This window comes from Schistosoma mansoni, chromosome W (assembly GCF_000237925.1).
Source record: "Schistosoma mansoni strain Puerto Rico chromosome W, complete genome".
Taxonomy (NCBI): Eukaryota; Metazoa; Platyhelminthes; class Trematoda; order Strigeidida; family Schistosomatidae; genus Schistosoma; species Schistosoma mansoni.
Window position 1 is genome coordinate 41,142,479 of NC_031502.1, and position 14,206 is coordinate 41,156,684.

Consider the following 14,206-nt stretch of genomic DNA (forward strand, 5'->3'; position numbering starts at 1 on the left):
AATCTATTTATAAAATGTTTCGATAACACTCAAGCTGTTTATTGCCAAACAAACTTTATAGCATGCACGAAGAAAAAGTAATTGCATTTTAAAGAATTGTCATCATTATTCTCGTAGAATCTGAAACATATGCATCGGTTCGAGGTTCCGACATTCAACTACCTGGGTATTGAATTCAACTTTAAGGGCCAGTGCACCCATCACAGTTTAGGAATGCGAATTGGAGCCGTTCCTGAGGAGATAGTGGCATCCACTAAATCCTTGAAAGAACTACGAACAAACACTGATTTTGTCTTGTTGAAGCCTGATAAAGGATCAGGCGTGGTTATCATGAATAAATGTGAATATAAGGGTAAGATGTTATCCATCCTCAGTGATGAAAGTAAATTCATGCTTGATGTTGAATTTGGAGGTATTAACAAACTAGAAGGAAGAGTAAATTCAAACCTGAAAAAATTGTTACACATGAATATTATTGATAAAGAGGAATTTAATTTCTTAAAACCTATGGGTTCTGAATATCCTCATTTATATGGACTACCCAAAATTCATAATGTAAATACTCCTTTACGTCCAATTTTATCAATGTGCCGATCACCCACACATAACCTAGCCAAATGGCTAACAAAATTATTGGATCCTATTCGAAGACGTTTATGTAAGTATTCTCTAAAGGATTCTTTTGAATTGGTCGATCATTTAGGTGACATTAATATCAAAGGAAAAAACTATGTGCTCATTTGACGTGAATTTCTTATTCACAAATGTACCTTTAAAAAAGACTATTGACACTTTATGTGACTATATATCTTCAAACAACCTTAAATTACCTATCCCCTTAAAAATTCTTAAAGATTTATTACTTTTATGTACTGATAAAGTTCAGTTCACTTTTGAAGGCGAATACTGTCGCCAGATTGATGGGGTTGCTATGGGTAGTCCGTTAGGACCATTACTAGCAGATGTGTTTATGGCACATGTGGAAAATTTGTCTGAAGACGTAGTCGGAAACATGTCACTTTATCAGAGATATGTGGACGATATCTTAGTAATCTGTGAAAGAAAGGAAGATATAAACTGCTTATTGAATAAATTTAACACTATCAAAAACCATATCAGTCTTTCATGCGAAGAGGAGAAGAACGACCAACTTCCCTTCCTAGATGTACTTCTAAGCAGACGAGAAGATGGCTCAATCAAACGATCCATTTTTCGAAAACCGACGTGGACGGGTCAATATTTTAGTTACTATAGTTATTGCCCTGTGCAATACAAACGTGGTTTGGTAAAGTGCCTTTTTAACAGGCTTGGTCGTATTTGCACAAACGACGCTATTGATGATGATGTTAAGTTGTTAACCAAGACATTAATCGGGAATGGTTATCCACCTAAATTTATCAATAGATGGAAAGTTCAGGGCACAGCGAGACCTACTGTAGCCTTGGTAGAGAAGAAGCCTGTCTATATCACCTTACCATTTAGAGGTGATTCAAATAGCCTTTTATTGAAACAAAGGCTTAAATCTGTCATCAACAAAACGTATTGTGCAGCGAAGGTCATAATCAAAGAAAGAACGAGGTCTATGCTTCATTCAAAACCTAGACGACATGAGACGATTGTGTCACATCCCACTGCGTTTACCAATTTAAATGTGTGTGTGGTCACACATACATAGGGAGAAGCAATCGTGATCTGAAAACTAGGGTGGGTGAACATGTACCAGAATGGTTGCAAAAACAAATACAGTCGAATGACCCAATAAGAGTAGAGGATAAACATCCATCATCCTCTATTGCCAAACATATGTTCGAAACAGGTCATAAGATTGATCTTAACTCAGCCTTTTTTGTGTTGTTTAAAAGTGTAAAAGAGCGTATACTGAGGTTTATTGAAGCTTTAGTCATGCGACAATTCAAACCCCCTTTGTGTATTCAAAAACAGTTTGTTCTCTCCTTAAACCTACCCTGGTAATATATGCTTATTATCCAGAGTGATTAGGTGTAAAATTGTTTTCACATTATTTTTTATCATTATTATCCCTGTCTATTCTTACCCCGCATTTCCAGTCTAGTTGACCTTTTATTTTTATATATAAATGTTCTTAACAAGTATATGTGTGATCAGATTGTTCGAAATGTATTGCGCTTATATATCACATAGTTTTTGATAATCTTCATCTTCTTATAACATTATCGTAATTTATCAAGGGGCCTAATTGCTTTATATTAATTTTAGAATAAGTGGTATTTATTTTTGTAAACAGTAAACGAAGCGTATCGTTATTTCAGTTGCAAAGTGCTATCAATATTGAGATTACTTAAAATCAGAGCTTATTGAATGGTGGTGTAAACATTCTTAAGAATATTGTATTGAATTATATGATTATGCTTCTGAACAGGAATGAAAAAGAACCTGTAATAAAATGATCAAAACAGATACGACAATCAAACTAGTCGTTATCCAAACATTTTTCAGAACATCTAAATACGTATCCTATTTTCACGTTGATAATCATTTGAATGATATCTGACATCGACATTATAATTCACTAGTAAATATGCATACTCAATCACCGACTACAAACTGGTATGTTTCTTTCTTTTGAATGGAATACACCCTCCTAATAATTTCTATAAAAATTACCACCCTAGGGGTGATTATGTCCAAGGCATCCTACCATACTTTTAACAAAGATTATGTTACATTTTCATCAGTCTCTTCAGCTCGTATATATGGATTCTGATGATGTGACCACCAAACTTTCTCTTTGTCAGTAAATTTCTTAAATAAATTTTGCTCTTTTCTGCTCTAGTTATTTATGTTTCATATTCCATAATAATGACAACATATTGAATGTAGATTTTATCGTTGAAAAAAAATCCAAAAACAAAGTGTTTAATTAATTTATGCCTTTTAGCTGCGTGTCATTCATAAAAGGTTGTTTTGTTTGCTGATTATTATTACTTTATTGATTGAATTTTCTGCATGCTAAATAAGATCATAAACTATGGTTTCTATCAACAATATTTTACACATTCCTTAAAAACTGACCTTTCATCTTCATAAAGTTTTTGTGAATAATTTTCTCTTCAATAAACATGTTTATTTTTTGTAAATGATGGGTGAGTTTTGTACATTATTTTTGTAGAAGCAGAAACGCTATTTTATATACATTACTGTTAGGTTAGATAACTTAAATGCCCTTAAGTAATGATGCATAATACATAGTATTGAAGTAGTAGTTGTTTATGCAAATTGTAAATTAGGATAATTAGTTGTCAGCATAACTAGATTTCTGAAATAAACATATTTCATAATTGTGAATAGTTTAGTGTTCTTTTTCGGAATTTGTGCAACATTATCATAGCTTCATGAATATTGTAAAATTCCTGACTATGGCTTGCTAACTTGACGTGATGGTTGAATTCACCTATATTAATGACCCAATCAATATAGATTGACTTAGAAAATTATTTTTTTAGGTCCTATCATGCTGATTTCGGCTGGTGAATAGTAAGACTAAAAGCATCAAGAATTAGTCTGAGGACTGAACGTGACCCTATCTAACTAGTTGCGGTTGCTGATCGTTCCAGTTTATAAGAAAGGAATAAACTGCTTTCATGACAACCACAGAGGAATCATTTTGACTCATACGGTGTCTATGTTATTAACCTCTATAATGATCCAATGCATAATTAGAGTTCGTGATTGGCTTTTGTCAACTTTCATCTGTCGCGGCGTAAAAATATGTCTGCATGCCAACCAAAGGACCAGTATACTGTACAACGGTTCGCTCTGTTTTAGTTTGTGTCCTTTCAAAATAAAGCATATTCATAGGTTATAAGCATTCCATACTAAATTCCTTCATCTCGTTACTTGTGTATTTCGGAATCGCCAAGTGATCATTTTGTCGTAAAACACAAGTTACTAGGCAAATATGTCAAGTTGATTGGTGAGGTTACTAACGTAAATCAGTTAGTGTGATTGGGATATTCATTGCTCATCTTCAATCACCACCTACCTCGATTGGTAATGACAGCTAGTCTAAGAAAACGTTGGATGAAAGCCACGGATGATTAGACAAATTCGCGACAACTCATCAAGTCATAGATAATTGGACTGATCCGTGTATGTTGTCTCAGACTGCGTGGTTGGAATCTCCACGATCACCGTAAACAATGGTTGGAAACATTGAGTGACATAGTTTAGAACTATTCGCAATGACACAAGTATTCTAAACTTAGTCGTTTTTTAAAAAGCTTTCGATTCGAAAAATCTTTCTTCTCGAATCATATTTTTTGTGTCTAATTTTTCTACTGCCGCTAATACTGCTCCTACTCGTGCTACTCTAGTATCTCACTGTGATGATTAAGTATGGGAATTTTAGTCATTGCATATATGTGCCAAGTTCTACGTTGTGTATGACAACAACTGACTGAGTTATCACAATCATGCATGTTCATGAACTCAGATAAATTTAAAATGATAGGATAATATTTGAATATCACTTATCACACGGTAAGTTTTGTGTTTTTTCAATAAAAATTTTTCATCCCATTTTGTATAATGAAGTGATTAGTTTGAAAATGGTAATTGTTGGTTACTGATATCCCAAAAGTGATATAAAACGTAAATATTCTTCGATCGATCACCTTTTCCAAACTATGAACGTCAATAACTTACAAAATACTAACTGTATTCTTTCGAACGTTGTCATGGACACCGATAACGTGTACTTAAGTACGTTGTATCTGGTAGCGTTCCATTCGCAACAATGTTCCCTAACACTTGAGCACACATTTTCAAAAAGTTAATCAATCATTTATTTCTAAATTTTTCAAGTCACAATAACCGTGCAATAAATGTCAGTCATATTATTTCCTAATGTACCATTTGTTGTTTACAAATCATTTTATACACAATTAAATAAACAAAAATACTTGATAAAAAGTAAACCCGTTTGTTTTGTTATCAGTCCGCTTATGTTCCATCAATATCTGATAATTGTGATTATTAGCGTAATAATTAACATAATACGGTTAAATTTTGTTAAAATGATCAACAATTTGTATCTTCTCAACATCAAAGTACAAACATTAAGAAACACAGCTGTATAATACGGTTTTGAGGATACTGTGTTACAAACTCAGTGTGCAATCTCAAAATATCAAGGCTCTGTTTTTTCATGTATATCATATGTCAAGTATGATTTTGTACCATTGGCTTTAAACTACAAATCGTTCAAACCTAAGTAAAGCAAAGCCCATACTCGAAAGTGTATAAACAAATATTAAGTTTTCAGTTTTCACAACCGCCACGGCACTTCCACTCAGTAGGAGAAATTGTCAATTTATTTTCCTGCTAGTGTGTACTGTGAAACTAATGGTTAAGCCTTCATTCTAAAGCAGATGATAACATGATAATTATTTCCGGCCGTCCCATTAAGGTGTTCTGAGAAAGCTTTTTTTAACATCAGTTTTCATCTATCAATTTACATGAATTTTGTCATTATACATAATATTGTTTTTCTTAGAATTCCCCGTTATTAGGAATAAACGGGATTATATATTTCTGTCTGTGATATTGAAAAGTTTAACTGGTTACACAGCTGTACGCCCGTGTCAATGTTCATTTACTTATGTCTACTTGATATTATATCCTGAGATTGTCCTTGACATTTTTAAGTGGTCTTTCGTATGCTCTCTTGTATCGATCTGACCTTTTATTTCAGTAACATACATAACACCCTGATCCTTAGGATATATATATATACGGAAAGGAAGAGGTGTATTTGTACCTTCAAACAATTTAGATTAAATTCTCAATTCCTGTGTGTTAGTTGTTTACGTCTTATTGTTCTTTTTATTCGTTTTGTGTTTAATCAATATACATTGTCCAACAAAAAGTAATTTCTGGACAATAGATATGTGTAGTCTTATTTTCTTATTATTATTGGTTTAATTGGGAATAAAATAAGTTCTAAGATTATTACTATAGATAGTCGATTCATTCATTCTACATACCAATATATTATTGTACATTCCTAAATTAAGTGATTATTATAATTCTTTACCCACTTGTTTATATGCTTCTAACAATTATGTTTAGTTTAGCAAATGCATTTTATCTTATTTAGCATGTTGTTAATTCACTTTTACTGGAACTCTTTCTTTTTTAGCCAAGAAAAGAACCTAACTAATTCATCGTCTATTTCATTTGTTATCATTTGTCACATTTTTTCTTTTTATAATTATTACTGTATATATAAATCGACTAGTAACCATATTCTTTGGCCTAATTAGGTTAATCATTTTAATTTACACTAATCAATAATTGAGTTTCTGTAGCCCGATTACTATTCTTTCACTTTTTTTCTTTTTACATTTGTTATTATCCATAACAACCAATAATGTGTTAACCAGACTAGATATTTTAATTAAAAGTCGAATTTAAACTGTAGTTCTCTATCTTTTTACGGTTTATTGTTTGAGGTACGAAGATTTATTAATTTCCTAACTTAGTAGCAATTAAGTTTTTCTCTTAGTAACAGTATGATTTCTTGATTGATTATTGTATCCTAAAACCAACTACCTAATTCATTATTTAATTATTGGTCAGTTTCTGTTATCCCAATCTTTTTTTGGAAAAATTTAACATGTGCGTATTATAAGAAAATGTATAATCGTCCGTTCTTTTTTTCACTGAATAGAACGCTTATCTTCCACTAATTTCTTTGACTTTTAAAAATCTACTGTCCGTTCGTCGATTCATACAATCTAATGGCTTATATAACCCCTTCGAAAATTAGTAGCACTTCAAGCTTCTATTCAAAGTCCATGTCGTCCAATTATATCCTCATATCCTGTCTTGTCCAGCGTTCAGATCTCCCATCAGGATGGTGAGGTCCTTTCTTGAGCACTTCGCTATGACTGATTGCAGCCTCGGGTAGAACTGATCTTTACCGTCGTCGTCGCCATCATTGGTGGGTGCATAACATTGGATAACATTCACTGTGATTATTGTAATTGTAGATATTTGTATTTTTATTATATATATAATCATTATATTCTTATTATTTTCAGAGTCAGTATTTATTCACAAGAAAACACTGATTTAAAACGTCGTGTGGATGGCTTAGAAAGTACAAATCGTTCTTTGTTAGGTCAATTGCGTCTATTACAGCAACTTGTCAGTAAATCCAAAGCCAGTAACACTTCAAATTCGACATGCTCCACTGATTCAAACAAAACTGGAAATCAACCAAATCATTTGACTACAAGTATCAATGGCTCTGTTGATCCTTCGACTCGAATTACTTATAGTAATGGTTCACCTTCCACTTGTTTGATGGTCTTTGCCTTATGTTTTGCTGCCTTATGGATTGGGCAACCTTCGGGAAATGGCAATCAAAGTGCAATGAACTCTGGTCTAAGCTTTACTTTGAGTCCTCAAAATTCCTTCAATTTTTGGGTATCACAAGTTCCACAGCGTCTGGTATCTGGTTCACTATCCCAGGTAATAAATCAACTTCAGATAGCTTAGTTTTTTTATAAAGACTTTGTGTAACCATATTTGTATAACTACATTTGATTTATTAGACCCTGAAATTTTGGATCAGCGATAAATGATAAGGGAAATCATTTCTATTAACATTAGTGTTTGTAAGTATTACTTACATGAATTAGACATTCTCTGGATGTTATTTTCAGACTAGTACATAATATAAGATGAATTTACGTAGATTGGTAAATATACTTTGGGCAGTTTCTGTATATTTCATCGATCTTTTAATACTCTTCAATTCATTGTGCATTCTTAATGATTGTTAATGATTTTTGTGCATGGTCAGCCCATATACTCATAAAAAAAACACAAACTTGATGATAAGTTATAACTAGTATAATAACTGTACGCTTATATATGTAATTAGCCTGTTGCTCTTTTCATAATTTTCTAATTCTAGATTGGTTACTCGTTCTCGAAACAACCTCAGTTTAATGAGTATAAGCATAGTTCTTTCGACAATTTTGATGTAAAGAAGTCATATGACGCCCAGTCTGTGGTGCATGATTCACCACAAGAACAAACATCAAAATTAGTCAGTCAGTTACCTCAACATTCTTCTCCAGCTACTCAGAAATTTCATGGTTAGTTCCCATTCATTCTTATTTTAGTTAAAATGTATTCATTTGAAGTCAGCTTCTTGTAGTTGTATTACGTGGATTGATATGTCAAGTAAATCCTGGAGTGAATTGTTGACTTTTATCAATATCCATGCATTAAATATGATAACTAGGTATACATACAGATGAACAATTAAATATAAAAATGTGATGTGTCAAGTAGACCCAAAGCTGAAGTTTTAATTTGTGGAAGAAGAAAGGTATTGGGAAGACCTAAAGAACTCCTTAAAAATATCCAGAGGAGCCCTAAAAACGCTGAGAAAAATATTTTGTCTAATCGGCGTTGAATGGAAGTTTCTCAAAAACATCTGGAAAGTGGAGAGTCAAGTGTAACAATTCTGATTGGATGATTACTTATCCTGATACTCTTTTTACTATGGCTCCAGAAGCCCAAGGCCATCTGAAATGCTATGAATACCCCTGATTTTCTGTACATAAGCTAACTTTAGAGTGAGGTGCTTTCTCCTTCGGTTTCAAGTTGTCGTGTAGATTTAACCTGGGGTTATAGAAGAGCTCAGATAACTGATTCAAGCGTCCAGACAGATTTGTCGAAGAGTTAAAAATTAGCGGGATTAAAAACGATACATTCGCTTACTAGTTTTTTTATCTGGTTAGATAAAAGTAGACTTGTATAAAAGTGTTTGTAGTTTTAAACTGTTGCACGCATCACAATCTTTTAAGAAATCAAATCATTTTACTTCCAATTTTTCCAGTTGTTAAAAGGAGATTCGGATCACTGTGGCTAAATGGGTCACCTATGTACCAATACTATCCAGTTTTTAATTTCACTTCAAGAATTCATTGAATGCATAATCTTAGTTTGTTCACTTAACTAATGACAAGAATATTTAAGTGAAAAATACCTAGATTTAGCAATGTTTTGAATATAACACAGCTGATAAAAATAAACTAGTGATAACCTGTCTGGAAATCCTATGCATATAGTTTTTAGTACTGCTTTTGTAACTTAGTTGGGGGATTTTTAACTCGTTAACTTGATACAGCTTTTAAATAGGCCTTCAAAGCTCCTAGACTTTCTCTTAATTTTTAAGGTAACTGAATCCTAACTCGGAAAATCAAAGATAAGTTGTCAGCGGTTGGATTATCTACGACTGTTCACTGTTTCAATTGGTTTTATAGAGCGATTTACACAGGTCATACTTTATTTATACTTCGTTATTTGCGAGACTGTATCTGAGTGCTTAGAAAAAGCAGAGATCACCTTTTTAATTCTAAACCACATACTGTAGTCATGACATCCTTTCAGTGCTTGCTTTTCGTAAACTACTAACAACAACGCTAACCTTTTTACAAAATTTATGACTTGTAGTGTATTTTTTGTCCACTGTGGTGTATTGAAAATCATATTACTTACTGTACATTTTACATTCATCATATCACTACCTTTTCTTTCACCAATGTTCTACCAAAAGAGTTTATTAGTCATATCTTTTTAAATATCCCCTTATTTTATATCGGCCTGATTCTGCCTATAAATTGCTGTGCATTCTGTTACTTTCACTACTTGATTAACGCTGAATACGATATACAATTAACGTTACTCAAATGTATAACCCCCCCCACAATCACAAATCAGAAGCAGGAGAAGTGATTGTTGAGTAAGAAACAAAAATATACAGAAAGATGTGTGTATTTATCATTCTTAGCGTTGGCTATAACATTATTATAATTCAGCCAATCCTCAAGGTAGCAAGTTACGCTACTGTCCGATCGAAGCATGCCATGGTAATATTCTAGAAAGTTCCATCAGGTTCTGATTGGGTAGAAACTCTTCGTCTCCTTTGGGGCCTCCGGAGGCTCCATCATGCTTCACAAAAGCCGTCCCAGCACATTCTGTAATTGTTTTCAAAATCTTATATATATATATATATATATATATCTTCAAATACTAAAATTTGTTTGACCATCACTTTATAAGATTCCTTAACATTTTAGCCTCTGTTTGTTGATATCTGTTGTATTGAACACCAAATTTTATTGATTTCTTCAGCTGGTAATACATACTGTTCGTATATGATTTGACCTTTTTCTATGCTCAATATTCACGTCATAATTTAAGCAAGCTAAGAGACACTTGTTGTGTCTATTACTATGTTAAGCCCACATAGCTTATCCTAGCTTCTGGACAGGCCAATTTATCCATTCTTCTTCAGTCGCGTTTTGACCTTGTTAATTATTCACGTATCAACCTTGACTGTTTTTATATGAGTGTTTGTATTTGCACTTATTCTCCTATTCATCACGTGTCTGTAGCTTATTTTTACTTGACTATATCGATTAACGCTTGATTAAATCGAGTCGGCTCACACGTCTTCTCCGTTGCACGTCATTTCGCTTCGCTCTCTTTTTCATACTCTTTGTCCCTCAAATGCATTCAAAAATCCATCTTCGTATTTGACGTATTTAATTCCGTTATTCACTAACGCGAGTTAGGTCAATAATTATATAGTAGGGTTGGCGACATGTATATCTCAATAGCAATCAGAATCGATCCAACTGGAGTCAAATGTAAGGCCTCCAAACACTTCTGATTATACCATTTGTTACAAAGATTACGAATTGGTATATGCTGAAATCATCTTGTACATCGATGTCATACGTTTCGTCAAATTTAGGAGATTAAATAACTCATTAGTAAGTAATTTTGTCACACAAATTGAATTACTTTGATCTTCTATATGGAAGTTACGTACTTCAAGTCATTACATTTATTTTTGTCTTCCGATTATCATGAAGTTCATTTTTGTGTTGTACAATTCTTTATTATTTTGTTCTGACCGTCTATCTTTGATATTCAAATAGTTGATCATCCAGAAGTTATATCTTCTGTATAACAAATGTAAGTATTCGAGTTTATTATATGATATTAGTTATATTGTGTTGCTTTTCATTAACTTTCAGTCCAGCGTTCGAGACTTCTTGGGGAAGCAAGTGAGTTGGAAGATTGTGGTCCTGCAAATTCTTTTTGGTCTTATTTATTCGGAAATCCGACCTCATCCAAACATCAAATTTGTGGTCGAAACGATGATCTACCCATAACAGAACTTCAGCTTTTTGACGACATCGAAAGAGATTTAATGCTCACTCTGTTACCCAACTCAACAGATTCTAAATACTATTCGAAATTCAATGAATCCAAAAGCTCTTTTCATGTAACTTGGCCACCTGTGATAGAATTATCTTAAAGTATCATCTAATGAAATTTACTACTACAACTTTTCATCTTTCACGAGGTGGTTCATGTCACCGTTTCTTGAAGGTGATACTTTGTTATGAACCATTTCATTGTGTATGTGATACTCTCATTTCCCATTAGGAATTACTACTGTCCAGTTTTAACCCAAGTGCTAATACGTTCATTTATCTGTGTTCTAATAGTATTTTCTTATGTGACACTCCATGATAATGTTACACTTGTGATCCGTTTTACTCGTGATTTCTTAATTTTTTTGGGTGAATGGTTAAGTGTAATGTGTGTAATTTATGTTTTCATTTTTCTTCTGTTTATATATAAACAACTGTGTATATTTAACCTTATTGGATATGCTCCTGACTTTCTATATTCTTCATTCCTTATTTTTATGATTTACTTCTATGGATGACATGAATCGTACTTGTAAACTTATTTACTAGCATGACTTTCATCCCTTTGAATTTTTAACTCCATAATATGATTGTAATTTTTTATCAATCCACTGTTTGGATTGGGATTTTTGAAACAAATCGGTCATGTTCATTCTCCGAAAAATAAATAATATTCAACTTAATAATATTTTCGACGTCAGATTTTGTATATGTTTATTTTTGCATTTACCTTGTGGAGTAATAATTCTTTTGTATTATTATTTACTAACATATATTATTCTCCCTTTTTTGTGTAAGAAACTTTGTTGTGCTACGCTTTTCGCACATATACATCATGCTCTGTTAGTCTTTTATTCACTTCTTCGTAATTGCTTTAATCTCTGGTTGGTTGATTTAAAATAAATTTCGTCAGGACGCTAAGATTTTTAGCTTATACAAACGATTAAGTTTCTATTCGTATGGAATTAGATTTTGAGGTCAATGACCAAGTCGGTGTTGGGATTTTCCATTCTTTTGTGCAAAATTTAAAAACTCAGGAATCAACTGTTTTTCTGTTTTCGAATGAGTAACTTGAAATTATGTAAATTGTTATTTAACTTTCGCACGCGATTTCTATCAGGACAATCTGAAAACCGGGTTCTGTTAAGCAATCTTTTTCATCACTAGTACATTCCAATACTCAAGTAAACATTGGAGAATGTCGCTTAGCTGTAGGACGTGAGTGGAAACTTTCTCTGTTAGAGTTTGTTCACTTTGGCTCTAGTACTGGAGGCATCCTATCTCAGTTCTTGTTCTAACCACTCAGGTTCCTAATACAATCAAAGTTGACCTTCCACAACCACTCAAATTCCGAGGGTGTAGGGCTTGAAGTTTATTTTCTGTTGTTTTTGGTAATTTGTTTGCCCTTTTCCATTTAACTACTAGTGGTTTTTGAGGCCTAAAGCAATCTGTCATCGCTTTTATCATTTATGAAGTCGAAAGAGCTAACAAGTCACCAAACTTTATAATTTAACAACCGGTTTTATTTATGAGGAAAAAGCACTATAATTAATACTCACTTTCTGTTAAGACAACTGGTTAGGCAGGGATTGTTGAAATTTTATTCAATATAGACCAAGTGAACTAGTATTGTTAAACAGGATGAAGGATTCCGTGGACGCCCAACTTCGAGATCAACAAGCTGGATTTCGTAAAGATAGATCGTACACAGATCAAATCGCAACTCTACGTATCATTGTGGAACAATCAATCGAATGGAATTCATCACTCTACATCAACTTCATCGACTACGAGAAGGCATTTGATAGCGTGGACAGGACGACACTATGGAGGCTTCTTCGACACTACGGCATGCCTGAGAAGATGGTCAATATCATACAGAACTCCTATGATGGACTAAACTGTCAAATCGTCCACGGAGGACAACTCACCGACTCGTTTGAAGTAAAAACCGGTGTAAGGCAAGGTTGCTTACTCTCACCCTTTCTCTTTCTCCTGGTGATCGACTGGATCATGAAGACGTCAACATCTGGAGGAATGCACGGAATACAGTGGACAGGCAGGATGCAGCTTGACGATTTAGACTTCGCGGATGATCTGGCTCTTCTATCACAAACACAACAACAAATGCAGGAGAAAACGACCAGTGTAGCAGCAGCCTCAGCAGCAGTAGGTCTCAATATAAACAAAGGGAAAAGCAAGACTCTCCGATACAATACAATATGCACCAATCAAATTACACTTGACGGAGAAGCTTTGGAAGATGTGGAAACCTTTACATATCTGAGCAGCATCATTGATGAACACGGTGGATCGGATGCAGATGTGAGGGCGCGGATCGGCAAAGCAAGGGCAGCATACCTACAACTGAAAAACATCTGGAGCTCAAAACAATTGTCAACCAACACCAAGGTTAGAATTTTCAATACAAATGTCAAGACAGTTCTACTGTATGGGGCGGAGACGTGGAGAACTACGAAAGCCATTATCCAGAAGATACAAGTGTTTATTAACAGCTGTCTACGCAAGATACTTCGGATCCGATGGCCAGACACTATCAGCAACAAGTTACTATGGGAGACAACAAACCAGATTCCAGCGGAGGAAGAAATCAGGAGGGAGCGCTGGAAGTGGATTGGGCACACCTTGAGGAAATCACCCAATTGTGTCACAAGACAAGCCCTCACATGGAATCCTGAAGGTCAAAGGAGAAGAGGAAGACCAAAGAACACATTACGCCGAGAAATGGAGACAGACATGAGAGGAATGAACAAAAACTGGATAGAACTAGAAAAGGAAGCCCAGGACAGAGTGGGTTGGAGAAAGCTGGTCGGCGGCCTATGCTCCATTGGGAGTAACAGGCGAAAGTAAGTAAGTAAGTAAGTAAGAACTAGTAAACTCACAATTATAGAGAGATT

The 14,206-nt window shown here is 33.9% G+C and overlaps 1 protein-coding gene across 2 annotated transcripts in view; it reads left to right on the forward strand.

Annotated features, from left to right (window-relative positions):
• The window catches only part of Smp_151280.1 (camp-response element binding protein-related), a gene marked incomplete at its 3' end in the record, with an annotated part of 31,931 nt that extends 20,294 nt beyond the window's left edge, over nucleotides 1–11,637 (forward strand). The window contains exons 7-9 of one of the 2 annotated variants that reach the window (XM_018789714.1): nucleotides 7,083–7,515; nucleotides 7,964–8,147; nucleotides 11,106–11,637. In XM_018789714.1, the coding sequence (XP_018655129.1) occupies nucleotides 7,083–7,515; nucleotides 7,964–8,147; nucleotides 11,106–11,389 (901 nt within the window). The remainder of the gene's footprint in view (nucleotides 1–7,082; nucleotides 7,516–7,963; nucleotides 8,148–11,105) is intronic. The other variant, XM_018789715.1, reaches the window with a different exon arrangement.
• Between the last annotated feature and the right edge of the window lie 2,569 nt (nucleotides 11,638–14,206).